At 41.4% G+C, this 25,920-nt stretch overlaps 6 protein-coding genes and 1 long non-coding RNA gene across 9 annotated transcripts; 4 read left to right on the plus strand and 3 right to left on the minus strand.

The window, feature by feature from the left end:
- Nucleotides 1-114: 114 nt before the first annotated feature.
- LOC124341691 lies at nucleotides 115-2,176 on the plus strand. Its single transcript, XM_046794628.1, has 5 exons — nucleotides 115-249; nucleotides 362-531; nucleotides 597-1,080; nucleotides 1,139-1,230; nucleotides 1,304-2,176. Exons 1-5 carry the CDS (start codon nucleotides 135-137, stop codon nucleotides 1,703-1,705), a joined length of 1,263 nt encoding a protein of 420 aa, XP_046650584.1. The 5' UTR covers nucleotides 115-134; the 3' UTR covers nucleotides 1,706-2,176.
- A 610-nt stretch (nucleotides 2,177-2,786) lies between these two features.
- LOC124341287 (solute carrier family 2, facilitated glucose transporter member 8-like) lies at nucleotides 2,787-6,380 on the plus strand. Of its 2 annotated transcripts, none has more exons than XM_046794329.1 (7): nucleotides 2,787-3,023; nucleotides 3,658-3,822; nucleotides 3,889-4,191; nucleotides 4,256-4,330; nucleotides 4,400-4,600; nucleotides 5,037-5,332; nucleotides 5,412-6,380. In XM_046794329.1, exons 2-7 carry the CDS (start codon nucleotides 3,660-3,662, stop codon nucleotides 5,949-5,951), a joined length of 1,578 nt encoding a protein of 525 aa, XP_046650285.1. In that variant the 5' UTR covers nucleotides 2,787-3,023; nucleotides 3,658-3,659; the 3' UTR covers nucleotides 5,952-6,380. The 2 variants fall into 2 exon arrangements, with proteins under 2 accessions (XP_046650285.1, XP_046650293.1); XM_046794337.1 differs by lacking the exon at nucleotides 2,787-3,023 and adding an exon at nucleotides 3,456-3,592.
- A 1,866-nt stretch (nucleotides 6,381-8,246) lies between these two features.
- LOC124341252 (facilitated trehalose transporter Tret1-2 homolog) lies at nucleotides 8,247-12,279 on the plus strand. Its single transcript, XM_046794278.1, has 7 exons — nucleotides 8,247-8,944; nucleotides 9,098-9,403; nucleotides 9,625-9,699; nucleotides 9,840-9,937; nucleotides 10,120-10,219; nucleotides 10,919-11,217; nucleotides 11,301-12,279. Exons 1-7 carry the CDS (start codon nucleotides 8,770-8,772, stop codon nucleotides 11,850-11,852), a joined length of 1,605 nt encoding a protein of 534 aa, XP_046650234.1. The 5' UTR covers nucleotides 8,247-8,769; the 3' UTR covers nucleotides 11,853-12,279.
- Nucleotides 12,173-13,190, minus strand: LOC124342370. The gene is made up of 3 exons (XR_006918789.1): nucleotides 13,044-13,190; nucleotides 12,778-12,868; nucleotides 12,173-12,591 (listed from the first exon to the last, which is right to left on the minus strand). It is a non-coding gene; the product is annotated as an uncharacterized LOC124342370 (long non-coding RNA).
- A 2,653-nt stretch (nucleotides 13,191-15,843) lies between these two features.
- LOC124341745 (vitamin D3 receptor-like) lies at nucleotides 15,844-19,727 on the minus strand. Of its 2 annotated transcripts, none has more exons than XM_046794689.1 (5): nucleotides 19,590-19,727; nucleotides 17,786-18,031; nucleotides 17,564-17,670; nucleotides 16,682-17,492; nucleotides 15,844-16,309 (listed from the first exon to the last, which is right to left on the minus strand). In XM_046794689.1, the coding sequence occupies exons 2-5, from the start codon at nucleotides 17,969-17,971 to the stop codon at nucleotides 16,217-16,219; spliced, it is 1,197 nt and encodes a 398-aa protein (XP_046650645.1). In that variant the 5' UTR covers nucleotides 17,972-18,031; nucleotides 19,590-19,727; the 3' UTR covers nucleotides 15,844-16,216. The 2 variants fall into 2 exon arrangements, with proteins under 2 accessions (XP_046650645.1, XP_046650636.1); XM_046794680.1 differs by lacking the exon at nucleotides 19,590-19,727 and adding an exon at nucleotides 18,648-18,810.
- Nucleotides 19,728-19,783: 56 nt separating this feature from the next.
- Nucleotides 19,784-21,662, plus strand: LOC124341869 (E3 ubiquitin-protein ligase TM129-like). The gene is made up of 5 exons (XM_046794825.1): nucleotides 19,784-20,573; nucleotides 20,650-20,959; nucleotides 21,031-21,102; nucleotides 21,162-21,301; nucleotides 21,362-21,662. Exons 1-5 carry the CDS (start codon nucleotides 20,137-20,139, stop codon nucleotides 21,486-21,488), a joined length of 1,086 nt encoding a protein of 361 aa, XP_046650781.1. The 5' UTR covers nucleotides 19,784-20,136; the 3' UTR covers nucleotides 21,489-21,662.
- A 135-nt stretch (nucleotides 21,663-21,797) lies between these two features.
- On the minus strand, nucleotides 21,798-25,062 carry LOC124340947 (nucleolar protein 14-like). Its single transcript, XM_046793793.1, has 9 exons — nucleotides 24,513-25,062; nucleotides 23,864-24,450; nucleotides 23,503-23,795; nucleotides 23,080-23,417; nucleotides 22,843-23,004; nucleotides 22,605-22,774; nucleotides 22,224-22,547; nucleotides 22,013-22,168; nucleotides 21,798-21,948 (listed from the first exon to the last, which is right to left on the minus strand). The coding sequence occupies exons 1-9, from the start codon at nucleotides 24,915-24,917 to the stop codon at nucleotides 21,852-21,854; spliced, it is 2,532 nt and encodes an 843-aa protein (XP_046649749.1). The 5' UTR covers nucleotides 24,918-25,062; the 3' UTR covers nucleotides 21,798-21,851.
- Between the last annotated feature and the right edge of the window lie 858 nt (nucleotides 25,063-25,920).

The raw sequence follows: 25,920 nt of genomic DNA on the forward strand, positions 1-25,920 counted from the left end.
TTGCTAGGAAACAAAATCTTGATAACTAATCAATTGGTTAAATCCCTTTCATTTCAGGCGGGAAGAACTGCTGGGCGTTGGCTGTTCGCTTGACACATATTACGTAAAGGAAAGAGTTGGTAGAGAAAAGGGAAATGGCTGATCAATGTCCCTATCTCGAGAAATTGGCGTCCTTGAATTCTGAGAAACGGAATGGAAGCAGTGCCAACAAAACTGTTGCTGAGGGAAGATTACTCCAACTGCTAGAAGGTATTAAAAACAGATTCACGATAGAGAATCTTTTTACAAAACATTGAGATACTACACAAGATAATAAAGATACTTCATTAACTCTGCATCTGTTTGATAATGCGGTTTAAAGGACAGACGGTGCCAGTTCAAATGGACAATTTACCTACTGTACCGCCATCTTGGTACAATCCGATTAAATTTCAACAAGGCCAAAATTTTGCCCGCCGGCATTTTGCGGGCATTTCATTAGCTCACTTCGTGTCCCTCATCACCATGCTAACATCCCCTCAAATTCTCAAGGTCGGTCCATTCAAGGTCTTAAATAAATAAACAAAATGATTTTAACTTACCTTATCTTTAATTAGCCGCTCATTTTTACGCAAAAATCCGAGACTGTCTTGAAATCTTTCAAACGTTACGTTGGTACGGTAGTTCACGTAACGTCCTGGTATTTTGGAGACGTGTGGCAGAAGGATGATCCAGCTCGACGATCCATCCAGATGGTGCGTAACATGCACGATCACGCATCTCGCCAAATCAATCATCCCGATCGACGGCCGCAAGTTGACAACACGGCGATGGCTGAATGTGGTCAACCTTTCGATGACCCTTCAATGCTACCATGTCTTCAAATGGACACTCAAGAGTTGGCCGGATGTCCGTACGTTGAACTGAGACGTCAAGTCAACAGCAATCAGGAAGATCCTTACGTCTACTTCAATCAATTCGACATGGCCGATTCTCAATTCGCTTTCGTTGGGGTAATTGTTCTCTTTCCACACAAATTCGGTGCCACCTACGCTACTGACGACGAACTCCGGGGATTCATCCATTTCTGGCGATGCATAGGTAAACGTTAATCAACCTTCCAATCAAAATATTGTTTAACCTTTAAAATTTTACAAAGGATATTTACTTGGCATTGAAGACCGTTTTAACTTTTGCGACGACGACAATTTGGACCTCACAAGGGACCTGTGCCGTCAATACCTGGACAAAGTAAACCAGTTTAATTTCCAATCAAATTTTGGTAAATTGAAATTAACTTACCGAATTAACTCTGATGGAACAGATGATTAAACCGGCCTTGAAGGATGCCTCAGCTGAATTCGAGCATATGGCAAGAGCAGTGGCGAAAGGAGCAAGTTTGTACTATCCGGGTGTATCCTTTGAGAGTCTGTTTGCATATTACGCAAACGTTGTTGGTTTACCAAACACTAATTTCGTTAAGCACATGCAGATCTTCCAGTGGTTCTACTTTTGGTATTTACGTCTAGTGTTCTCTGTCCTTTGTTGGATTCCAGGAGTCATCCGGTTATTTAGTGCAATGACACTCTTTGCCATCGGCTTGGTTGTGGCTCGATCAGACACTGCCAGTTGGTGGCCAAAGAGCTGGAAACCGCCACAGGTTGGCGGACTCGACGTATTTTGGAATTTAACATCCAAAGCTAAAGAGGAGAAAAGTCCACAATAAAATTGGTACATCATAGTGCTTAAAACTCCGGTTTGTTGATCCTCGAATCGATACATAGAAATTGAAATTGTCCCAAAGCGACGCTCATTTGGGAATAAAACACGTGCAGCCATTTGTTCAGTAATCGGCTTAATAATCATGATCATGTAAATGTTGATACTAACTATATGTCATGTCAAACTACCAATAAGCTTCTATCAAAGGTAACCACTGCTTCGAATGCAACAAACCCTGTTTAATATGTTCATCATCAATGACTAAATAAGTTATAAATAAAAAAATAAGCTGTACTCCACACTAATGGTGAAGCCATCTAATCCAACACTTTTCATCTGAATACTGACGTAAAATTTAAATAATTTTATAGCATGACTTCAAAAGATAACAGCTATCACCAAATTCTGATTATCATGAAAATTGAAGTATTGAATACAGAATACATGCCATGGATTGATTACAAAATGGATTCATAAATCATGCATTAATCACCTTCATTAAGTGATTCAATTCTATAAACATACAGTAAATGCTTATCCATAAAAATCCATCTCATCTCAGCAGCAAACTACGCCATATTATAGTTTTCTGATTTCTTCTAACTGAACAAAGAGGAACAGTTTAAGATTTCAAAATGGATAATTCGGGTGGTAGAGTACACGTGAAAACTACAAATAAGAACCAGACGTACCTTTCCCTCTTTTGCGCAACTCATATCACTGATTTCTTGTGATTTGTGACTTGGTGAAAGTACTCGATGAACTCGACCATGCTGCGCAGTGCTCACCATTAGCGTGTTCGTCTTAAATGCAATACCGAATACACAAACACGACACAAGTGAACTGTGAAGTCGTAAACACTTGAAATTAATTTCACTGTAAGCCATCTAGTGGCCTCGGCAAACACTGTAAAATTGAAACTAACAACAGCTGAGAGCTGAGTTGACACATAGAAAAAGAAATCTTATCTTATCTGTTGTATTTTCTCGAGCATTAACAACATCTTATTATGGTTATCCTTTGCTTAAGCCCGATTTAAAAAATGATTGATGTATACTAAAACTTGATTCGAAATTTATATTGAATTAAATTACAAACTGGCAATGTTTGTTTGTTGACATAAATTTGATCCAAGTTGTCTGCAACAACTCCCCCTTTGTTTTTCCTAGTGAAAGGCTTTGACATCTGCGTTTTATATAAGCTATTTCGGAGAAAGTTGATTGACATCAATGACGCATTTAATTGTTTTCTACAATTTTCGCATACATAGTGTTTTTTCGAGCAGTTGGCGAGTAGTTGAAGACGTCGCATATTGACCCAGGTACTTCTTCCATAAAATTGTAGAAATCTGAATGAGGGTCAACAAAAATAACTGTGTGCCCTATATTGTAAGAATTTTCTCTTTTAAAACATTTGCGGACGCGCCTTCTTTAAATGTTCCTACCCCAAGAACAATTTCATTAAGTTAGAAGGGAAGTTTTTGTAAGGAATTGGAGCACCTTGCTGGAGAAGAGATTAGATTTATTTATATTGGGGCCATAAAAATGTCTAGAAGGAGAAAGCAATTATGGAGGCAAACATGCACTCCAGTATAGGTTTAAATCTGCCATCACATCAGCAGTGGCCCTTCCCACTACTCTCTTGTTCTTGACAGATACTATCTGTCAAAAATGATAAGCCGTCATTCAAGCAAAGAACAATGTGTCTTGACACTTATGGCTGTCTATTTATTTTTCTTTGGTTCACATAGAAAGTTACCTCTCAGTTTCAATCATTCTCATCTTTGCCCTTTGGTATTTAGCCTTGAACAAGTTTGTCTGATATTTCATTAGAGTTTGGTGCTCATTGTGTGGTGGTTGGCTCTTTTCTTGTTGCCCACAATTACTACTGGTTAAATATGCTATATTTCTTAGTGATGTAATCATTTAATAATTTCTTTTTGTGAACATTTTTAGCTATGGCTACTGTCAATGAAGGATTCGTCGCAGACGAAGATGGAATTCAGGAGAAAAGCCACGAGTCTAAAAATCAACCAATCTCGAAAGCGCTCGAAATCCTTAGCGGCGATATCGACTACTCTGCAGCTCGTAAGGCGCCCTTATTCATAGCGACGATTGCGGGTAATGCCAATGGTAAATGTGTTCATTGAAATGACATCAATCTAAAAAAAAGATTCTTTTTCATAGCTTCTTGGGGTGCATTTATTCTTGGAAGTTGTCTTGGATGGTCCTCACCAGTTCAGCCTCAACTTCAACATATTCCCAACGCCACGGTGCCTCCACACATCACAAATGAGGAGAGCGTTTGGTACATTAAACTAGATGACACTGAAATGTCATTAGTCGGTTCGTTTGTCAATTTGGGAGCTTTACTGGGAGCCCTCACCGGTGGCTTTTTGATGGATACATTTGGACGGAAAATGGTGCTCATCTTCTTGTCATTACCTTTCGTTCTCGGATGGCTCCTCATTGCTGTCGCCGTTCATCCGAGTAAAGAAAAACGCAAAATTCACGTAGTATTATGTTTAATAATACTAGCTTATTTATCATCTAGGTATGTTATACATTGGTCGAATTTTGGGTGGAGCAGCTGGAGGCATCGCTTCTGTGGTGGCACCAAGCTACGTCTGTAAGCCTCCAATTTGATTGCCCAAATTTTATGCATTATAATTCAATTGATTTCTGATTTTCTTTTCAGCCGAGATTTCTATTCCTTCAATGCGAGGCCTTCTAGGATTCTCTTTCCAGCTCATGGTAGTCCTTGGCATCTTAGTCGTCAGTTTGTTTGGTCTGGGACTCGACTGGCGATATATCTCGGCCATTGAGGCTGTCTTTCCCGTTATCTTGCTTCTCTCCATGATTTACATTCCAGAGTCGCCTTATTACTTGACCAAGAAAGGTTCGTCTTTTCTCTTTCAACGACTAACCCAATTTAGGGATAACGAACTTGTCTACCGGAAAAAGGAAATTTCTGATATTTCAAAGTCAAGATGAATAATTATGAAAAATCTGGATTTCCTTTTTCCTGGTTCAAAAGATCTAGTTTTTACAAAACTAATTGAACAGCTTTAAGCTGGCGCCCAACCAATGCTTTAAGCTTTCTAGACAGACATGTAGCAATCATGTGATCGCACAAGGACGTCAACAGACAATCGAACATTTGGAATCAAATAATTATGTAAAGCTTGTAATCTAATCAACCGTAAAAAAAAGTCCAAATCCTGTTGTTTGGTATGTCGTCACAGATATGGCAATCTCACAAATAGATTGCCCACGCAGCTTTGACGGTTCCAGTTTCAATATTTATTGATTGTGTGCAATTTCAAATTCGATAGCAAAATCAACTGAAGCGCGGAACTCTTTGAAATGGCTGCGAGGACCCGAATACGATATGGAACCCGAATTGTCGCAGATGGAAACCCGCGTTCGAATTGAATTGGCTCAAAGGAGCCGCTTTTCCGACCTGTGGAGTGGCTGGGCTTGGAAGTCCGTCTTGGTTGCCATCGGCTTGATGGTTTTCCAGCAACTTTCCGGCATCAACGCAGCCCTCTTCAACGCTGTGGCCATTTTCGAATCGGCTGGCTCCGAGCTCGATACTTTGGTCGCCGCCGTTCTACTCAACGTCGATCAGGTAACACGTGTGCCTATAATCTATCGATAGATACTGTGACGGACTTTGTAACTTTGTAAAATCTCTGAATATCTACTAGGTGCTATTTTGTTTTATTTCTTCGCTGCTGGTGGAGCGCCTGGGTCGCAGGACTCTTTTCTTAATGTCCGAGATCGGCATGTGCATCTCAATGTTTGCGCTGGGCGCGTTTTTCTTCGTCAAAGAGGAATGCATAAAGACGTTGGAAAGCACGCCGGGCTCCGATTGTGAGCAACAGGTGACTGCACTCGGCTGGCTACCGCTGACATCTCTGATCCTCTTCATTGCCACTTTCGCCATTGGCGCGGGACCGATGCCCTGGTTGATGGTGAGCGAAATTCTGCCGGCCAAAGTCAAAGCACCTGGCAGTTCGGCCGCCGCCTTCACCAATTGGTTTTTGGCTTTTATCGTCACGCTGACTTTTGTCGACATTCAAAACGCCATCGGCAGTTCCGGCGCTTTCTGGATGTTTGGCTGTTTCTGCATCCTCGGCATCTTGTTCACCATCTTCCTCCTTCCGGAAACCAAAGGCAAATCACCCGAACAAATTCAAGCTTTCTTCGGCATCCACCCTCCTGTTAATACTTCCGTCAACGATTAAGATTTAATCTCGACCACGTACGTCTGTACAGGACGCTGGAGCCGATAGAGGAGAAAGAGAAAACTTTGTTTTTGGGTATTTGTTTTTTTCGCTCGTTTTGTTTGTTTTTTAAATTTCCACTTTCCCCAATCACGACAGAGCGGGTAGTGAAAGACAAAAAAAGTCGCATGTCAACACGCCACATTATGTTCCACTTCCTTCTTCCCATTCGACTTGAAAAACAAACAAAAAACTACAAAGTTGTGACATTCGCTGCGCTGTAACGGATTGTATTCGTTTCGCAGACTTAATTATTATTTTCTACATTTTCTTTCAAATTAAAAAAAAAAAAATTATTTTTTAAAAATTATTTGTTGTGTGTGTCCATTTAATGGATTGTCAAACAAATTGAATCCATTTTTTGGTTTTATATACACGTGAATGTCGGGACTTGGTCTGCTTTCTCCCAAATTTTCTTTCGTAATTTCGCCCTTCTGTTTGTCGCTGTACAAACCTTTTTCGAATTCTTTTATTCCGGCACACACGTACACATGTGTGTGTGTGTTTTTTAATGGCAGCCATTCATCGAGATGGCCATCGCCGCTCGAGTCGCTGTCCAAACACAAGTGTCATCTAATCCAACGGGGAGTTTCACCGTTCCACGTTTCGACCGCTGCGATGACGTCACTCGGGAGGCGGAAAAAAATCGTGCACCATCCCGTCATTGAGCCTTGGAAATTATTCCAGCGTACTCTTGACCGAGACACGCTGGATAAACCCAACCGCCTAAATAGAAGAGAAGAGCTCTTCATTGTTCTGTTCCAATGAAATTCCATTTCCACCTCTCACGTTGTTCGTGATTTTTCTTCCAAGAGACGAGCCGACTCGAATCGGTTACTTGACTGCCCTTGGGCACCATCACTTTACGTATATCTCTCTCATTTGGGGAGTGTTGTTTTTATCTTTCCCGTAAAATAATTTTTTTTTTAAAAAGGCCAGAGAGAGAGAGAGAGAAAGAAAGAGACAGACAGCGGAGCTAGAGAGACCTTGTTTTACATTTTTGGGTGAGAACGGGAGAGACCTTAATAAAAACGCTCTGAATAATAATAGAAAGGCGAATAGCTCTCGCGACGTGTGAGGATAAAGAGACGCAAAGTGTGTATAGAGAGCTTTTTCTTTTTCTGATTTTACCCAGAGAACACAGCGGGTGACCCCAATTCATTTCGGCTTGTGCCTAAGATAGTGGGCGGTATAAATGTATTCACCGGTGTATACCGGACAGCAAGACCTTTTGGCTGTTAAAGAGTGAACGCCGGTGCCAGCGAGTCTGTCTGGGTCTGACACAATAGTCCATTGCACCTGGGATTTTTCTTGTCTTTGAGTAAAACAAAAAAAATGGGACGAAATGGGAATTTTTCCAATGCAGTTCCAAGTCTGGCAGAGTTCAGCGACTGTCATATTGCCTTTTTGGTTTTGTTGATTCCATGTCAAATGGGTACGAATCTGTCTAGCGTTCACTTCTGCTTTTGTTTTTTTATATAATCAAATCCAGTGGGTGGGTCGTGTTATGTTTTAAACCAGTTGGAAACCGAAAGATAATTAGGAAAAGGGCTCGGGATCAATCAGCTCTCATCAGCGCGTTAATATTTAAACAAATAAGCAACTGCCTTTCCGTCGTTGTCGTACTACGAAGGCTGCATATCGAGTCTGAAAAACTTGGTTAATTAGGATCCTTTTTACTGTTTGTTGCCTACGACGACTCAAGGTGCCAGCAGTATAGAGTACGGCGCGTGTACCCCACAACCTTGGCTCGATTGGCTTTGCTGCTGGATCGCGCTGCGACACAATACTTTAATAATAAGGTAATTGAATGCGCTCCAATGTTGGTAGTTTTGAAAATGGCTCCCTTTCATTCTCTCTGCGATGGCCTTCAAAGTTCTTCAATTCTTCGTGAATAATGCGGGTCGCATGATCCAATATTGACAATAGCCGACCGACCAAACAAAAAGTGAAAATGTACACGACAGGTAAACAACCAAACGACGTTCGGTCGGGAATATAAAAAACCGCCAGCGAGTTTTAGATTCCACCCTTTTTTTCAATGACCATATGTTTGAATAAACCCACACACACACAACAGTAGTAGTACGGGGACCTGTGGGGGCCCCCCCACCGTGTGCTGTACAGCAGCAGCAACTGGTTGTTGTTTTCTTTTCTTCTTCTTCTTCTTCTCTATCCACATTTCTTTTTCGTCGTTTTCCTTTCTCACGCCAGAGTTGCCGAGGAGTTTCGTGAGTTCCAACTTTTCTCGGACGGACGGCAGCAGCAGCAGCAGCCAGAGGTTGCTTGCTGACTCCAATACACCAGCACACGTATAAAAAGGGTTCTGGAAATGTTGGCGGCCCTCAAGTCTCTGCTTCTGTCGGATCCGAGACAGTCGATCGTTTTGTTTCATCCGCACCACCACCGCCGCCGTGTTTTATTTGTACATGATTATTTATTTCTGATCGCTCCATCCATATTCTTCACGCGGGAGAGTCAATTCGGGAATAAGAAGAAGAAAACAAGTTTATCTTGATACTCGTTCAAGTTTCTCCGGGACAATTTTCTATTGCTCGGCCTCTTTTGTTTTGATACAAAAGTTTGTTAATGAAATCCTCTTGCCCCGGCAATTGCTTAGCGTGAAGGGGGGGAGCGCAACCGGTTGCCGAAACTTTATTGTAAAGAGAAACAGTCTCGAAAGCAATTTGACATTGTGTGCTGTTGCTGCTGCTGCTGCTGTGTGCCTGGATTTCTTCTTTATTTCCCTGTTCCCGCGTGCGCGCTTGTTGACGTAGTCATGGCGGCGATCAATAAGGCTTTCGTCCCTGATGATGACTTCAAAGAAACCAGCAGTCGTCGTCGTCAGGATCGTCCTACCCCGAATAACAAGGGCACAGTTTGTCACGTAGACATCGACGGGATCGATGACTCCCGGGCGCCCAAGTTATCTCAGATTTTGGCCACTTTGCCAGGTAACCGTTGTTTTTTCGAATATAAGATCCTGTCCAGGGGAATCATCACCGCACATGTTGGTAGTCTATATAGACAACAAGTGCGTCCTCTATTTACCGTTTGGCTGTGGGATTGTGTTACATAATTCTACGTTGTATTATATTATTATTCAGCGCTATTGGGGGCCTTCGTCCTGGGCACATATCTCGGCTGGGCCAGTCCTGTTATGCCCCAATTCAAATTGACCAACTCGAGCACAACGACCGGCGGTAATAACGGACAAGACGAAAATGTGTGGCACTTGTTGCTGGACGAAGATCAAATGTCGTGGGTGGGATCGCTGATTAACGTCGGGGCCGTTGTCGGATGCCTTTGCGGTGGTTACCTCATGGACCGATTTGGTCGAAAGGTCATCCTGGCCGTCGTCTTTTTGCTATACATCGTCGGCTACCTTCTCATCACCTTGGCAGTGGATCCAAGTGAGTTACATAATCATTCCCCTCTTTCCCCCCCAGCGCCATTATTGGTTTGCTGACCTTCAAACACCTTTTTTTCGACTTCAAATGTCCGAATCACTTCCTGGTTTCCATATTGTTTCCAACGGATTTTTTTTATTTTTTTTTCGTGTCAACTGTTGCACGGAAAAATCGATTCACGACATTTCTATACATGTTGTTGCCATATGTGTCTGTGCATACAGGTATGCTCTATGTCGGGCGGATTGTCGGCGGATTAGCCGGAGGCATCTGCTGCGTCGTCGCCCCGAGTTACATTGGTACGTGTATAAATTTTAAAATAATGCGCAGTTGATTAGATTTTGATCAACCGCATGAAAAACAACTTTGGCCATTGCGTCAAGGGTTTTTTGGCCGGGTAAGTGATAAAATATTTCAATGTTTTTTCCATAATAATCAGGTGAAACAACGACCATCTCGATGCGCGGAGCTCTGGGTATGCTCTTTTCAGCCATGATGTCCGCCGGGATTTTGGCTACAAGCCTTCTAGGATGGCTGGTAACACCAAAATTGATTTTGATCTTTTTTCTTTCAAGTTTTCACTTGTTGCTTGACCAGAATCGATAGAAATTTTGGTCAAACAAAAGGTGGTAAAAAAAAAATTCGATTTTCCCATTTTCGATTTGGGTCTTTGAACTTGGCGCTTGATTCTTACATGTGTCTTGATTTATTTCAAAAAGGATTGGCGCTGGATTTCGGCCATCTGTACCATTTTCCCCGTTGTGGTTCTCGTCGGAGTCATTTTCGTGCCGGATTCGCCATACTTTTTGGTCAAACAAGGTACACATTGTAACGATAATTAAATTGTCCCCCGTATAGTAGACAATAGCAGCCAATGACCGCTGTTGCGTCACAGCCCGATCAAACAAGTAAGAAAAACACAAAAAATCACGCCAGACGATTATTTATCAATCGTGTGTTATTTTCTACACACAAGAACTGGTCTTTAAACAACAACAACAAAATAAAAGGGGGGAATATTACAAATATCCTTGAGCCAGATTTGTTTCGAGTGCGAAATAGAAAGAAGAAAAAGTCACCGGCCTGACAAGAAATGGCGGCGCGGCTTCAAATAGACCAATTAAGGACTGGTTCACAATTGACTCTCCATCTCTCTCCTTATCCGACTCTATTCTGTTTTTCCAAACAAAAAACAAAACAAAGAAAAATCACATTTTCATTCGGAGAATGAGCTCTTTTGTGTGGTGTGTGTGAACCTGGAATTTTCTACTATCTCCTATTTTATTTTATTTTGGCGCCGCTCGGTCATGGCCGTTGATGCCCTAAAGTGACTGTGACGTGTTCGTCTCAACTATTATTTAAGTGTGGGTTAGGTTTGGGTATATATCTCAGGCTCTTACACCTACGTACATACACCATAAATCAATAAGGGTTTTGAGGTTATTATTTGCATAAGCTGATAGAGTCGATACAAAGGCCGGGCTAGCTCAGTTGATGCAATTTTATTGATGCTTGCAGGTCGGCTGGACGAAGCTGAAGGTTCGCTGCTCTGGTTGCGAGGCAATAATCACAATTACGTCAAGGCCGAACTGAGCCGAATTGAGGCTCTGGTTGCGGAGGATGCGGCTCAAGATTTTAAATTTTCAGACATTATCCGGCCGGGAGTTTACAAGCCGGTACTCATCGGAATTGGACTGATGGTCATCCAGCAGCTGTCGGGCATCAACGCAGCACTTTTCAATTCGGTGGATATTTTCCGCCTGTCCGGATCCAGCCTCGATGGACTCGTCAGTGCCGTTATCCTCAACTTTGTTCTGGTATAATAAAAACAACAAAACTCATCGTCAACATAATTTTTCGGTTCAATTTGAAACCTTTCAATTTCTCTCTCTCCCGTCAGTTGATAGCGGCTCTATCGTCGTCCGTTCTGGTGGAGCGACTGGGCCGGAAGATGTTGTTTTTACTGTCGGAAAGTTTGACTTGCTTGTCCGTCGTGGCGCTGGGCGGCTACTTTTACGTTCTGGAGAACGACCCGGCCACTGCGCAGCGGTTCGGTTGGGTCCCGTTGACGTTGCTCATCACTTTCATCGCCGTATTCGCTGCCGGAGTGGGTCCGCTTCCTTGGCTCGTGGCAGGTGAGGTCATGCCAGCCAAGTTTAAAGGTCCCGGCAGCAGTATTGTAGCCTTCACTAACTGGATCACGTCGTTCATTGTCACCAAAGTCTTCATTGACATGCAACGAAGCCTCACCAATGCCGGGACATTTTGGGTCTTTGGAAGTTTGTGTTTCGTTGGCATCTTGTTCGGCATTTTCATCCTGCCCGAAACAAAAGGCAAAACTCCGGAACAGATCCAGGCTCTATTCGCCACCAACGTGTCTGAGCCACCAAAGTCTGGCGTCAACATCAATTCGACGACGACGTCATCGGTAGACCAGCCATCCCATTTCTGAATTGGCGGATGGCATCCTTGTCCTAAATTATACAATAATTCCCGCAACCCCCCCCCCCCCCCCAAATAAAACCATCCAGCGAAACTACCGATGGTTAAAAAAAAATTAAAAAATACCACATCCATTCCCGCCGATCAATTTTTGTAATCAAATATTATGTTTACACGCCTGCTGTCCTTCTCAAAATGAAAAAAACGTATATTTCACGCGCCGTGAATTTTTGAATCACGCGCACGATCTGGTGATTGCACACTACTCTATACAGTTTGGTATCACGCCTTTTAACGGATAAGATTGTAAAGCCTACGCACATTTTTTTAATTTTTGTAGCCTTGACTATTGCTTTTATCTCATGCCATACTATTTTTGATAGCGATTTATATTTTTTGAAAAAATAAACGAGGAGGGGTGCCTCTTGGTCAGAAAATTTGATTTGTCTAATGAACCCTAACTGAGTTAACAAAAAGCTAAGGAATAATCGTACTCCGTAACGATTTAACCGCCACCAAAGAGACAAAAAGGAAGAATAGAGTTACACTTGTCCTACCTTTGTGCCTGGGAAATACAGCCAGGCATCCATCCACATCCGCTGAACAGTTGAATGTTACACCAAGCGTGATGGAAAAAAGGGCCTCAGAATCGTGAATATTACATCCACAGCACGTGCACGATAGCAGAGTGGATCTAAAGGGAAGATGAAACCGACATTGGTAGTTCCTCGAATCAAAATGTTGTTTATCTAAATAAATAGAAATATAACAATGGGTTACAAAAAAAAATTGACAGAAACAACAAGTATGGAAAAGTTGAAAATATGAAAGTGGGTAAACCCCAATTGTTAATATACACAGCATTCATGCAAATCATGCATCATTAAAATTTCTAGCAGGTCGCAGGTTAATAAATGTAACAACAATTATTATACCCAGGCGATGATGATTGTTGCTGATGACAGGACCAACACAGATCAAACTTGCACATCTTGTTGTTGTGATAGCTGGCTCTGGCCTATAAATCTGTGCACAAAGAAAAAAGGTTACATAATGCAAACAAAATGCCATGAACATCAACAGGGGGCTCACATGATTAATAAGTCAGGAACTAATTCATTTCAACTCAAATTTGGAACAGGCTTAACTCTTCTATTCAAACTTCCATAATCATTCTATCTATATTCTTAATTTAATTTACCTGCTATTAAACAGCATTGAGTTGAGAGCATGGGGAGCCGAGACATACATAGTTTATACGATAAATCGACAACCACATATTTGCAATTTTATTTGTTTTGCTATTTTTCGTGCACAATAAAACTATAAAGCAGAGACACTAGTTGTGGTCGATAGAAATAAATAATTAAAAATCGACCCCATGCAATCCAGAGCAGACAATTTTGGACATTGGAAAACGGTGGAGAAATCAGAGAGGAAAACGAAGGTGCGGAGAAAAGGTGAAAGCGCCAAAAAATGATGAAAGTGTATTGGCACAAGCACTTTTTCCTTCCAAAATATATACCGTTCCTTAATTTCCTTTCTATTTCGTCTTGATTTTGCGACAGAGTCGTCTAGTAGGATACTACGACGCTGAGGAAATCTCGACTTTCATCTGGTGTGTTGTGACAAAGCTACGGCGCGACGAGATAACCAAGTTCTGGCGGATTATTAATCAAAAGTGTGTGTCGACACCCACATCATAGCCTTTGATGTCCTCGTTGATAGCGTTACACAGAATAATGTTTATATAGACATTCGAAGAAATGAGCATCGATTTACGATTCGTCTGGCTGTAGTATAATTCAATTCGACCCCGTAACCGATTAGAAAAAAAGATTGAAACCTAACGGATTCGTCGAGCAAAATAATTGGCACGCACGCGGGACTAGGGTGGTACAAGACATCTTAATTAAGCCAATTAAACTGCAATCTCCCGCGATTGTTCATCATACATGCACCACGTCGCATCTGACCTTTATTCACGTATATACACAAAATATGTATGTCGTGCCATATGTGAGCATATCCTTTTCATCTTATTATAGAAATTCACCTGCGTTAACCATCATCATCATCATCCTGCCGTCTTTGCCAAACAGGTTTCGGTCTTCAATTAGTTGACCTTCAAGTTCGCCGGCTGTTGCCACCACGCCCAATTCATTTGAAAACGCGATTTCACCATCATCACTCTCTCTCTATCTTGAAAATCCTCTGGCATTCGTTTCGAAGGACGAATTCAATAGCTCAGAGAAAGATATTTTATTTTATATGCCATCACAAGAGAACATCTGTGACACGTTTGCCTTGATGCCAAGTCCGGCATATTTAAATCGATTGCGCATGGATGAAAAATGTTTGTTGTTGCGACACTATTGTATTTTTATTTTTCCATTGAAATTGAATAGTATGACGAGATAAGTGCGCAAGAAAATTCGGGTCGACCTACACACTTTTCAGTAGGTTGCGTATAGTCCATGACACTTTTAGGATCGTCGTATACGTGCAGGCGGCGGCAACCCATTGCGGTTTCAGCTCACCAAAAGTGCGCACATGTTTCTCGGTCTGTGTGGCGCATAGAAATTAAAGTAAAAATCCAGCCTAGCGGCGCAACCGGATATACGTTAAACGGGATGCGCATATTGCAGAGCAACAGCAACCCACAATAATACGTACAGTATATATCTGCACTATCGGTCCATCGCTCAGTGAGTAAATAGGAAACGACAGCTGACAGCTTTTAGCCTTAGTCGAAATATGTTTATTCCTTCATCTTTTTTCGTTTTATAAGATAAACATTTCATCAGAAAATTCGGCGAACAAGTATCTATAACAGCCGTCTTTATGAAATGCATCCGTTGCTATGGAATAAGTAGGCACACACACACAACCATGACGATCCGCATTTACTAGCTCCATCGTTGAACCCCCAACGGGTTCTTTTGTTTGCGTCATCATTTCGCTCGACCTATTCTTTTTAAAAAAACTATAAATTCATAGAATAGTGTAGAGCATTGCAATTGGACTCCAACCGCCAGTTTAAAAAAGACAGGCTCTCAGTGCCACAGAGAGATTGGCTCAAAATTGAAAATAGGATCAGCTCGGAAGCATATATATAGGATAGCGTCAAAGTGAATCAATTCGGTTGGTTCTCTTAACAGCATGGCAGCTCAGTCATTTTATTTAAAAAAACAGTTTGCCGCTGTTGCTGCTCTGGTCCAAAAATGACGTCATTGTACCCAATCACACTCCAGCAGCTCTAAATTCAACTCAATTGCAGACAATATGTCGGCGTTGAGACAATCATTCGACCACGGCGCACTGACTCTAATGACATGAACGCGTTTGAGATGACTACACCGTCTGTGAAAGCTTATTAATGCGACTCAGAGGGGAAGAATGCCAGCGTCAAGAGAGGGATTTTGATTGGCGACATAATTGTCTTTGAAAATCAAGGCGAATCGACGATATTCAAAGTAGTAGGTGGATGGGCAATATTTATGCATTTATGTTGGCGCCTTTTTTCTCTTCCCTCTGTGTATACAACTCCCAAAGAAATTTGAACCCATAGAGAAGTTCGAGGCCATCGAGTACAGCACATATAAGACTCTGCGCGTGGAAGGGTCGGGCTCACAGGGTACAGGGGGCACTCGGTACGAACCGGGGCGCGGCGGAAGGTGACGCAGAAATCCATCCGTTGCCGCTATGTGCTCAAAACCGACGGTCGACTCTATACGACACAGTAGACAAAATATTATTAGAGGGGATTATAGGTGCGGCGTGGTTATTGCCGACGACGACACACGCTTACTCAATGGCACAGATAACAAATTTTAGCGCCACAGCTGATCGATAATGAAATTTGAAAAAGAAAAATGTGCTGACGCTGCATGATTTCTTTGCATTTGAGTGTCCCTTTCAGCAATAATATTGATGAAGAGATGAAAAAGACTTTTAATAATCAAACAATAACATCCAGCGCACACGCCGGGCACGTCGTCTCTTTTTTGGTATGACGCCTGTATTGATTGACAGAGATGAACGTTTGGAAAACATCACGTAGACACAGAGCCACCACCTAGCCGTGAGCAGACGCACAGCTTTATATAACTACCGTACACATATATCAACGCGCATATCAGTAAATTCTTCATAGGAATATGGGAGGAGCCAAATTTGGGGGTGGATAAAGGGAGAAAAACTGATGATGGTCGGATTCGCTTTGGTAACGACGTCATGTCTGTTGTATACTGGGAATCATGTTGTGATGAGTTGAAGAGGCCGGAGGAGGAAAAGGGAAGACACGATGGGTTGTATGTGGAATAAAAACAAGAAATCAAGAGCACGTCCACAGTCTGCATCACGCACGAACGGCTAATGCTGGGAATCGCCTTTCAACAGAACCAGTCCTCCCAATTGATGCTCCAACTGCTGGATCTCGTCGCTGGTCAAACGTAACTGGGCAACCTGATGATGATGAAACGAACAAGAACAATTTGATTCATTTTTAGAAGAAAATAAAAAAAAAAAACATTACAAGAAGCAGCACAAATGCACGGACAAAATCAAAAACCTATTGGATTATTATTACCCAAGACGTTACGTAATGGCACGTAGGAATCAATACGATTCCAGACAATTGCACGATTTAATTAAATTCCCAAAAAAAAGAAAAAAAAGAAGAAAATTTAGAGCTGGAAATGAATACGATCGACAGACTCGGTCAACTCGTCCAACTGATCTCGGTTGACTCGTACGTTACGCAACCACAGAGTGGACTCACTGAACCCGACTGAACCCCGTCCAGCACTAAATAGGAATTAAAAGTCGAATAGAAACCTTGTGAAGGTTGTGAACTTCGCGGACGTCGGACAACTTGAGGATAAAACGTGTAAAGGCGTTCTCGCTAATTTCCGGCCCCATTTTCCAGTGTACGTAGCGTTTGAGCAATTCGATAAAATGCTCCTGGATGGCCAGGATCTGAGCAGCTTCTTCGGAATTGCCGTTCTGGTGGTCGTCGATCGTGAAGAAGGCCACCAGCGACAGGAGCACGACGATCTGCTCGTCGGCGTTCAAACTCAGCAGCAATGAGCTGATGGTGTCGAAATGTTTGCGCATCACCGAGTGGCCGTGCAGCCGCTCGAAATCTTTTTCGCAAACGTGAATCGGGTACGGCTCGTTCAGCAGGACTTTGTAGTTGGTCGTGTTGCTCCAGACGCGGCCGATGGGGTCGAACGACAGGGCCGACATGACGATCAGCGATTCCATCCCTCGTTGTTTCAACAGAGACATTTGGCTGGAGGTTTTCAGGTGCTGGAGTTGAGGTACGCTCTGCAAAAAGTGAAAGACGCGGAGGATGACGTTGGAGAAGATGACGGCCGTGTGGCCACACGGCGAGTGACAGTCGCTGGATTGATATTGTTTGGGGTATTCGTTCACTTGGTAGGATCTCCGGCAGAGGTTGACCAAGACGTGGATCTCTTTGGCCTGGTCGGGATTCAACATGAGACAGGGTGACGTGGTGGGTCGTTCGGGCGGCCCCAGTTGGCGGCAGATTTTCTGAGTCAAAATCATCAGTTGCTCCTGGTTGTTCCTCAATTTCTTGATAGATTTCAATTTCAATTCGGCTCGCATTTCGTCCGACATGAACCTGCGCTCGAAAATGATTGAGAATTTTAAAATAAACCCTTTTTTTAAGTTGAAATGAATTAAATGTCTCACCATTTCTTGTCCATGCCGATGGCAAGACATTGTTTCAGGCGGCAGTGCGAGCAATGTTTCCTCGAAATAATGTCGATCCGGCAGGACCCTCCGTACACGCAGCGATACTGGAAACGTCCAAAATGAATGAATGATGAGTGACGTTTGGCCGCCAGTTGGTTGTGTACAACACTTAATGAATAGGCAATGCGCATAGATGTTTGATATGATGTGCTGACATACCTGTTTGTAACGGTCGTTGACGACAGCCCGGCGGAAGAAGGCTTTGCAGCTTGCGCAGCACAGGCCACCGAAATGATAGCAGCGGGCGACATCGCCGCAAACTCCGCAGATTTTAGATGTTTTCGGGATCGTGGTATGACTAACATCATCTCGGCTACTTGCCGCCGACGACTTAGTCAAATTCATCCTCTGATTCTCAGGTTAAAATGTTCTCTTCGGGCACAACCAACACAACTCCTGTCTCGTCTAAAAACAAGAAAAAATCAATTAAAATCAAACAATTCACGTGAATTGGGACCTTTTTTCTAGGGTACAGACGGACCCAAGTGCCGGCCATGATTTCTTTCTCGAATATCATTGTCTGTTATTACACACACACGCATATCAAGCTAAAAGTCTAGAGAGGTTGCATGACGAGATACGAGTTGACCCCCGCCACTGACATGGCAACGAGATTTATCGTCGGGTCAAAGTCCTGCAAACACGTCCACCGCACTATTAACAGTTGGTCTTTTTCTCTCTCTCTCTCTCTCTCTCATTATTTGAGTTACTGTCGTCCTGCTGTTGCTCTGTCACATTTTGTAGGACTCGATTATCGAAGGTGGCTGGTTGGCGCGCCTGCGAAGCAGACGAAACCTTACACATAGAGAATGTAACTTGAACAAACATTGAACACAAGTGAATAACAGCGACAGGGAATTATTTCCGCTTTCCTACCAACCGTGACGGGGCAAAAATGATAATCAATGAGAGCAACAAACGCAAAACGCTTTTTTTGTCTTTTTGTCTTAAAAATACTAAAGGGGTGTTCCTGACTGTGTACAATTTTCGAATAGTGTTGGTCTGTTAATCAGTGGCTTACCGGAGAATTCAAGCGCCAGCTTTCGAATTAGTTTGCGTTTTTCTTGGAAAAGGACGGTACCCAGAAAATCTGAATGGTGTACGTGATGTTTGCGCGGACAGGACTGTGTGGCACACTCGCTGGGGTTGCCTGTCGGGAAATGACTGGGCCTTAAACCCATGTGTACCCACCTTGCCATATAGATCATATTCGACGGTACTATAGCCCGTTGAAGCAGTGTATCTAGCTAGTGGGGTCCGGGATTTGATACGCTTGTGCATATCAGCACTACTAGATACTCTCTCATATGCTAGTGCGCAAGTCGCCTAGATGAAATTTCGGGGAGGAGACAACACAGTCAACACACACACACATAAAACCACCCAACCGTACCCTAATGCGAGCCATATTTTTCTTTTTTCGTGAAAAAAAGCTTACTGTCATTTACAGCTATTTTGTTCAGATAAGACTGTTGGCGACTGGCGAGTATTTTTATTTTTTTATTAACAAGTCGTCCGCAACTTGTAGCTCGCGTATCGATCTCCATTTCCAAATAATCCACCGCATTCTTTGAGATATACTGTAAATATGGTACGTTCGCTCCAACAACTCTTGACAGTGTTTCTAGTTGATTTTTGCTTTTTTTTGTCAAGGAGGGCAACCAAAAATTCTCAATCGAGATGGAATTTGGAGCGGGATTGATAAGGCCATAGGAAAATAGGCCTACGTGACTGTCATTTGTTCTGCATGGAAGCATAAATTATGTATATGCAAGATAAGCTTAACGAATATTTTATATCCATCGTCTAGCAAATGTTACGTAATCCACGAATTCGAATTAAGTTCAACCCACGGGAAATGATTGAGCAATCTTATGGTTATCAAAAATGCAACGATGACAATCAAGAGAGAATTTATAAAGAAAACGGACATTTTAATATTAATTGTAATGGCCACTTATACGAAAATGTTTTCGGCTGAATCTCAGTCGAGGAGACATAGAGATGAAGGGTAACTCGATCTTTTCTATGATCTGTGGTAGGAGATCTGGAGATCCGGTGGGTTTCTTGTAGTCTTTAAACAATTCCCAATAATGGATCGTCCTTTTCTAAGTTTTATTTCATCCAGAACCGATCGGTTTGAACCAACTCAACTGACTGATATTTCTTTTCAACCAAAAGTCGACTGCTAGGGGCTAGCACGTTTGTATTTACTTTTTGTGTTCTGATTATCACTAGTTTTTGAAAAATTGGCAATAAAAGCATTTGGTTGGTGGTCTTGTGTCCTATCGCCTACGTAAAAAACCAACCCACAACAAAATGTGAGCCGAGTGAAGCGTCTGCTAGTTGGTTTATTTACTCTTTGCTGGTGTGGGAAGTGATGACGTTTAGAAATACTAGTCTCTTGTTGATTTGATTCTGACTAAAATACTGTATAAATCATTGTTACTTTTATTTTATTTGAACTTTTCGAACCGGAAAGGGAAACCCTACAAGTTTATTCGGAAGCTATGATTGAATTCACGGTTTTCTATTTGATTTTCGTCTTCTGCTTCATTTTCCCTCCAAGTGCGTTTGTTAGTGCCGGCATAACGGTTTCAAATCTATTTGATTCTTGGCTCGGAAGTGAAGACCTTCAGTTTGTGCAGTACCATTTAAGTCGAACATTGGCTACTGTAATCATCCACAGTCTCTTACCACTTGGATTCTTTGGTGGAGTCCTTCTTGTTGAAGGCTATGCGCAGCTGTTGTTATTAGTTCAAACTCCACTTGGACTAGGATTTCTCAGCTTATCTGTCCTCCTTCCAGCAGCTGCTGCATTCAAAGTATTTTTCTGGTGGACAAACAATTGGAGTTCTCACCCACTTGTAAATTCATTGACCTCTTATGCAAATAATGGGAGACAGTGGAATGATGTAGCATCTGAAATCAATGCTGAATTCAGAAGGTAAATAAATCATTAGTTGTATCTGTTATATAATGTATACATTTTGAAAAATGAGTAAACAGTTGAATTTTTATAGGATAGACAAGGTCACAGTCCGCACCAATCCAGTTTCTAAAACTGTTGTGACCAATTCATGGATTATCAAAGTTGAACCTTATGTGGTGCAAGTAGCGCATCAGAATCATGTATCCTTACAGCTGGAAAATGCTGAAGAACACACATACACTGCTGATAGTCAAACAGCTCAATACTTATGGGTGAATGTAGAGCACATTCAAACCAAACAAAAATTGTTTACCATTCGTCTCAACGCCGTTGACTATGCAGACATGCAAGACAGACTGCAAACTCGTATCAGTAATGTTCGGGGATTATTAATTAATCAGGTATTCACATAATATTAGGTACGACGATGTTTTGAACACATTTTCGATAAAGTTTTTTTTTCCCCTTTCAGGACGTTCATGCGCGTTTTTCTAAAGTTTTCATTGAAGAAGTTAGCTTGAACCCAGTTTTTCAAAGCCAAGAGGTATTTTTGTTAAAAATATTTATTCTGACATGTAATACAAATTTAAAAAGCAAATTTAGGAAATGGATCCGTGTTTAGGTTGTGCAGTCAACAGTGCAAATATCCGTCTAATACGAAGATGCTTGCCTACCGGAAATAATGATGGTTGTACTCCGTGTTTCTGTCGACCCATGTGGTGCATACATTGCCTTAGTAAATGGTACGTAACTTCGAAATTTTGAAATCATGTGTCTTGTAATTTCATGTGTGCCTTTGATAGGTTCTCCGCCAGACAAGATGCTGAACATCCTGAATCGTGGTTAATGTCTCGCTGCCCCTGCCCAACATGTCGCAGCCCATTTTGCATTCTCGATGTTAGTTTAGTTGAAACCGTAGAAAATATTTAAGTTGCCTTTTTTTTTTTTAAATCATGTTTCAATAACAATAAATATGTTTGCTTAACTTGGCTGATCATGAGGTACTGTACCGTTGGTTATGAAGGTCACATCCTGGATCACCAGCTTCTGCTCGTCATTATTTGTTTAACAAACTGCTGATAAACTGTAATCGAGATGTCGTAAGCAATAATCGTATGTTTTACTTTCTGTCCCCTAACTCTCCAACATATCGCAGTATTCTATTGCAAACGCCTATCCAATAGATATCGTTATATCTATCCAAAATATCTATCAATTTGAGCCAAGAATTCATATAGATTATAGGAAAAGAAAAAAAAATTTATTCAAAGAAAATAGTCAAGCAAGTTGAAATTATTTCTTCTTCGGTTTCTTCAGCTTTCGGACTTCTCCTTCCTGGTTAGACAGAGATCCTAGCAATTCCTTAACTTTGCGTTTGCGCTGATTGTCCCTGCAGAATTGAATGGCGAATTAATAACACGTTGCTATACAATAGAAAGTTGATTGCTCCATACTTTTCTATTTGCTCTTTGAGCTTCTCTCTAGCGATGAATGCATTGTCCTTGCGAATCTCTCGTATGGCTCCCTTCATCTCCCGCTTAATTTTGTGTTGCAATTTATCACGTTCCAGTTTTTCTTTTGAACCAACTCTTTTCTTCCGCCCTTCAAAGCTACAAAAAGATTATTAACTTGAGGACTTTTCTTTGAGGTTGAAATGTTTCTTACTGATCATCGATGATCGGTTCATATAACCGCAATGGTTTGGGTTTCTTAGCTTCGTGAACTAAACGTTTTCTTGTCCTGCTTGCTAACTGCTCTATATCAGTTGTAAGGCTTTTGACGGACTCCTGGATTTGACTGTTGTAGCGATCCATTGGAAGCTTGCGTAGGCTTTCCAATATGGGATGATAAATATCTATGGCTGATGGGAGTTCATTCCACAAACCTAAGAAATCAGCAATCAGACGGACAGTAACCCATAATGCAGTTGCACGGAATTGGTCGTTGAATTCAGTTTCTATAAGTTTGAGCCGTTCTGGAATTTCTGATCTGAAATTGAAATAACATAAGTCGTAATAGATATATTCATAAAAATGATTCACTTACTTGGCATCATCACTGGTTAAAACCAGAAGCTGTGATTCCACTCCGACTGGACGAAATGGATGCACCAAATGATGTGCAGCCACATGAGATGGACGAGGTATTGCCAGTTCAACTAGACCATGAAGATAGTGAAGAACTTCCGGGATGTATCGTTTACTGAAGCCCACATACTAAGCAATATGAGAAAATGTCGATTAGAAAGAATAAGAAAACAAAAGTACAATTAAGACTGGCTTACCTCATAAGCTACTGCACATAAACTAAGTCCCATATGAGCGATCTGAAGATTGGTGACTGGACTTGAGAGTGCCTCAACGAGTACGTGAAAGGCCGGTGTAGTAATTGGATGCCGAAAGTCAGATGCAGGAAAGATAAGGGCGGTCAACTTAAGGAAAACAAGCTACCAAGGAAGAACGGTTATCATATTAATTAAAGGCTAAACAGAAATTTAATTTGTTCGTATTTTGAACCATACCGTTGCTATGGAAACAGGTCGCTTTTTCCCCAGAGAAGAAAGCTCCTCTCTTTTTTCTTGAAGGACATCCAACAACGTTGATGCAATATTGCTAGATGGTACTAGTTGGGTTAAGTCAAACACAACGGGTACGATATTGTTCAACAAATTTAAAGTGTCGCCTGACGCTATGTCGTGGATGTACTGCATTAAGAAGGCAAACACTTTTTCCATTTTGGCCTTGTTGGTACCCGTCAGAGCAGGATGGTTTGATTTGATCATCCGGTCGAGAACAGTTCGTTGATCCGCATCGCTATATGACTGCAACAGTTGGTGGAACTCTTCGTACTCTTCAGGAACTGATATAACAACAAAACAAACAACGTGTTAAATTTACAGCGCTTATAAATTCAATTTTGACCACATAATGTAACAAAGGATTACCTTTGAATACAAAGGGTATTTCTCCAGCCTTCTTTTTATTGTTTTGCACATCAACTTTCCCTTCAACTGATTTCGTTTCAACATCCTCCTGCTCTTCTTCTTCATCATTACTAGAAGCCAGGTCGGAATAACTGTCTTCACCATCAGAATTACTATCTTCGTCATCCTCGTCGCCATCTTCTTCTTCGGAATTGTCATCTTCGTTTGCAGGTTCTGGCGAAATCGCATCATCTCTTTCATTCATTCCAAACGATAAAGTTTTCGTTTCCGGCTCCAGGGGAACAAAGGAAAAACTGACGGGGAAAAAACAAAAGATCTAATTAGTTCCTGAAAAGCAATTATTCTGAGAATATTATTTTACCCGTCATCAAGATCATCGGCACTCCGATGAGGAATTACTTTGGTTTCAGTTTCTCCTTTCATTCGTTTTAGGCGATCAGCTTCTAGTTTTTCTAGCTTCTCCTTCTCTAATCTTGCTATTTCATCAGCACTTTTCAATTTATCGCCTGGCTTCACTCTCGGATCAAAGCGCAATTCTCTTACAAGAATATCATAGGCTGAATCAGGTAACTTGGGAGGTGTCTCTTCACTTTTCTTGGGAGTTTTAATTGTAGCAATAACGTCCAAGACATCTTTGAACTCCATGTCAAGTTTATCGGTCAAATCATCAGTTTCTTCTTTTTCTTTCTGTCGTTCTTCTTTACGTTTTTTAGACTCGGCGATAAGATTGTCAATTAAAGTCTCTCGATTTTGACGTGTTTCTTCTGATTCGTCACCCATCTTTAAAACACCACCTCCAAAGTGAGCATCAGACACAAAAGATTTTCCCAGTCTTTCCTCGTCATCTTCATCATCATCACTCCTTGGGTCATCAAACTTTTCAATGTCAGCCAGAGTTTGGCCTCTGTGAGTCAACACTTCATCATCACCAAGTAAAAATTTGGATTTCTAAACAAAGAAAAAAAGAATATATTATCTACTTCAAGAAAGATTTGGCACATTACTCCTACCTTGTTCTGACCCTTAATTTTCTCTGCAAGAAACCTCATTTCCATTTTACCTTCAACAGAAAGAGTTGGATTTTTTTCTCCAAGTCGCTTGTCAATCATCTTATTAGATCTGAATTTGTTCTTGTGTTCAAGCAACAATGTGTTCTTTCTTTTTTCCAATGCTCTTGCTCGTGAGACTCCAGGTAAACCTCTTTCATGCTTGGTGGGCCTACCTAGGACTTGAAATTTCTGCTTGTTGACTTTAACTTCAAAAGGATTTAGTTTCTGTGGCAGAGGCTTAGCAGTTGTCTTTTCTTCTCCTTTTTTGACAGCTCCATCAGTTGGTTTTTGCTGATTTCTTTTAATAAAAGGTTTCTTCTTCATACCACCTTTACCACCACCAAACTTTGCATTGAATTTTCCCATTTTCAGCTGAGATGAATGTTCAAAATGACACGAGAATGACGTTCAATTAAAAAGGCAAACGGACAACATTTACGTGTAAACTTAATTCACAAAAAGCCTGGCACGTGTTTACAACTTAGCCGTCTGTCGTCTGCAAGTTAAGTAGCCATGTACCTTTGTGGTTGACCTAATACTACTAAAAAGATAGTTACAATTTTAATTTTTGACCTGTTTGGCGGCTGTTGGCGGTTTCAGCCCGCTTTTTTATCTTTTATTCTCTTAATTCTTAATTCAACTGTTGGCATTATGACTTGTAACATTCATCCACTTCCCCAGTTTTCGTGACTGTAGAGGTAGAGCGCTGTAGAGCGTATGTAACAAGTATCAAAATAACGAGTAAAAACACCTCTGTATCTACTATAAAAACTGTTAAGCTAGGGGAGTCTTAGTTTATAATTGGATAGACTGTTGTGCAAAATGGAGCATTATTAACGCTAGTTTTGAAATTGCGTTTCAGTTTATAAGTAGGCTATCTGCCTTGCACGGGTGTACATCTTATTATATTATCCTTTAGTTATGCGATCAAGGATTCCAACGCTTTCTATGTGTATTGCAATGTTGACTCTTTTTGTTAGACTTCTTGTTAAACACGCACTCGCTGGAGTAGCTGCTCAGTAGCTTCTTTAAGGATTCAGTCTTTTATATCCTAGATTTTGCTTGATAAAAACCAATGCGATCGCCCAACCACAGTTCTATCGATAAGAAAGATTTTTTTCTAATTTGCTTGCTTGTCTCAAGAAATCATCCAATTCAATAGATTACATTATCTAGAATTTTAATTTTTCAATTTCTATAATTTTTGTTTCTTGAGCGGAAAAGGTTAGGATGATACAAACATATAGGATTAAAATTGAACACTTATATGGTATTTTTCTTATTAAAACTTTCACATTCAATCTTCATACTAAATAGAGAAGCCAATATACAGTCTTTCCTTGTAGGTAACTGTAACTTTATAGGATTT

Source organism: Daphnia pulicaria, chromosome 1 (genome assembly GCF_021234035.1).
Source record: "Daphnia pulicaria isolate SC F1-1A chromosome 1, SC_F0-13Bv2, whole genome shotgun sequence".
Taxonomy (NCBI): domain Eukaryota; kingdom Metazoa; phylum Arthropoda; class Branchiopoda; order Diplostraca; family Daphniidae; genus Daphnia; species Daphnia pulicaria.

What these genes read in the sequence shown, in the direction of transcription:
- LOC124341745 (XM_046794689.1), bottom strand. Translation starts at nt 17,971, where the DNA reads ATGAATTTGACTAAGTCGTCGGCGGCAAGTAGCCGAGATGATGTTAGT. An exon ending in TCAACGACCGTTACAAACAG is followed by an intron (nt 17,671 to 17,785) that starts GTATGTCAGCAC and finishes GGACGTTTCCAG; the next exon opens with TATCGCTGCGTGTACGGAGG. An exon ending in ATCGGCATGGACAAGAAATG is followed by an intron (nt 17,493 to 17,563) that starts GTGAGACATTTA and finishes TTTCGAGCGCAG; the next exon opens with GTTCATGTCGGACGAAATGC.
- LOC124341287 (XM_046794329.1), top strand. Translation starts at nt 3,660, where the DNA reads ATGGCTACTGTCAATGAAGGATTCGTCGCAGACGAAGATGGAATTCAG. An exon ending in GGTGGCACCAAGCTACGTCT is followed by an intron (nt 4,331 to 4,399) that starts GTAAGCCTCCAA and finishes TTTTCTTTTCAG; the next exon opens with CCGAGATTTCTATTCCTTCA. An exon ending in TTCTACTCAACGTCGATCAG is followed by an intron (nt 5,333 to 5,411) that starts GTAACACGTGTG and finishes AATATCTACTAG; the next exon opens with GTGCTATTTTGTTTTATTTC.
- LOC124341691 (XM_046794628.1), top strand. Translation starts at nt 135, where the DNA reads ATGGCTGATCAATGTCCCTATCTCGAGAAATTGGCGTCCTTGAATTCT. An exon ending in ATTACTCCAACTGCTAGAAG is followed by an intron (nt 250 to 361) that starts GTATTAAAAACA and finishes TGCGGTTTAAAG; the next exon opens with GACAGACGGTGCCAGTTCAA. An exon ending in CCATTTCTGGCGATGCATAG is followed by an intron (nt 1,081 to 1,138) that starts GTAAACGTTAAT and finishes AATTTTACAAAG; the next exon opens with GATATTTACTTGGCATTGAA.
- LOC124341869 (XM_046794825.1), top strand. Translation starts at nt 20,137, where the DNA reads ATGATTGAATTCACGGTTTTCTATTTGATTTTCGTCTTCTGCTTCATT. An exon ending in GGGGATTATTAATTAATCAG is followed by an intron (nt 20,960 to 21,030) that starts GTATTCACATAA and finishes TTCCCCTTTCAG; the next exon opens with GACGTTCATGCGCGTTTTTC. An exon ending in CAGTTTTTCAAAGCCAAGAG is followed by an intron (nt 21,103 to 21,161) that starts GTATTTTTGTTA and finishes AAGCAAATTTAG; the next exon opens with GAAATGGATCCGTGTTTAGG.
- LOC124341252 (XM_046794278.1), top strand. Translation starts at nt 8,770, where the DNA reads ATGGCGGCGATCAATAAGGCTTTCGTCCCTGATGATGACTTCAAAGAA. An exon ending in CACCTTGGCAGTGGATCCAA is followed by an intron (nt 9,404 to 9,624) that starts GTGAGTTACATA and finishes CTGTGCATACAG; the next exon opens with GTATGCTCTATGTCGGGCGG. An exon ending in ATACTTTTTGGTCAAACAAG is followed by an intron (nt 10,220 to 10,918) that starts GTACACATTGTA and finishes TGATGCTTGCAG; the next exon opens with GTCGGCTGGACGAAGCTGAA.
- LOC124340947 (XM_046793793.1), bottom strand. Translation starts at nt 24,917, where the DNA reads ATGGGAAAATTCAATGCAAAGTTTGGTGGTGGTAAAGGTGGTATGAAG. An exon ending in AAATTAAGGGTCAGAACAAG is followed by an intron (nt 24,451 to 24,512) that starts GTAGGAGTAATG and finishes TTCTTTGTTTAG; the next exon opens with AAATCCAAATTTTTACTTGG. An exon ending in GCCGATGATCTTGATGACGG is followed by an intron (nt 23,796 to 23,863) that starts GTAAAATAATAT and finishes TTTCCCCGTCAG; the next exon opens with TTTTTCCTTTGTTCCCCTGG.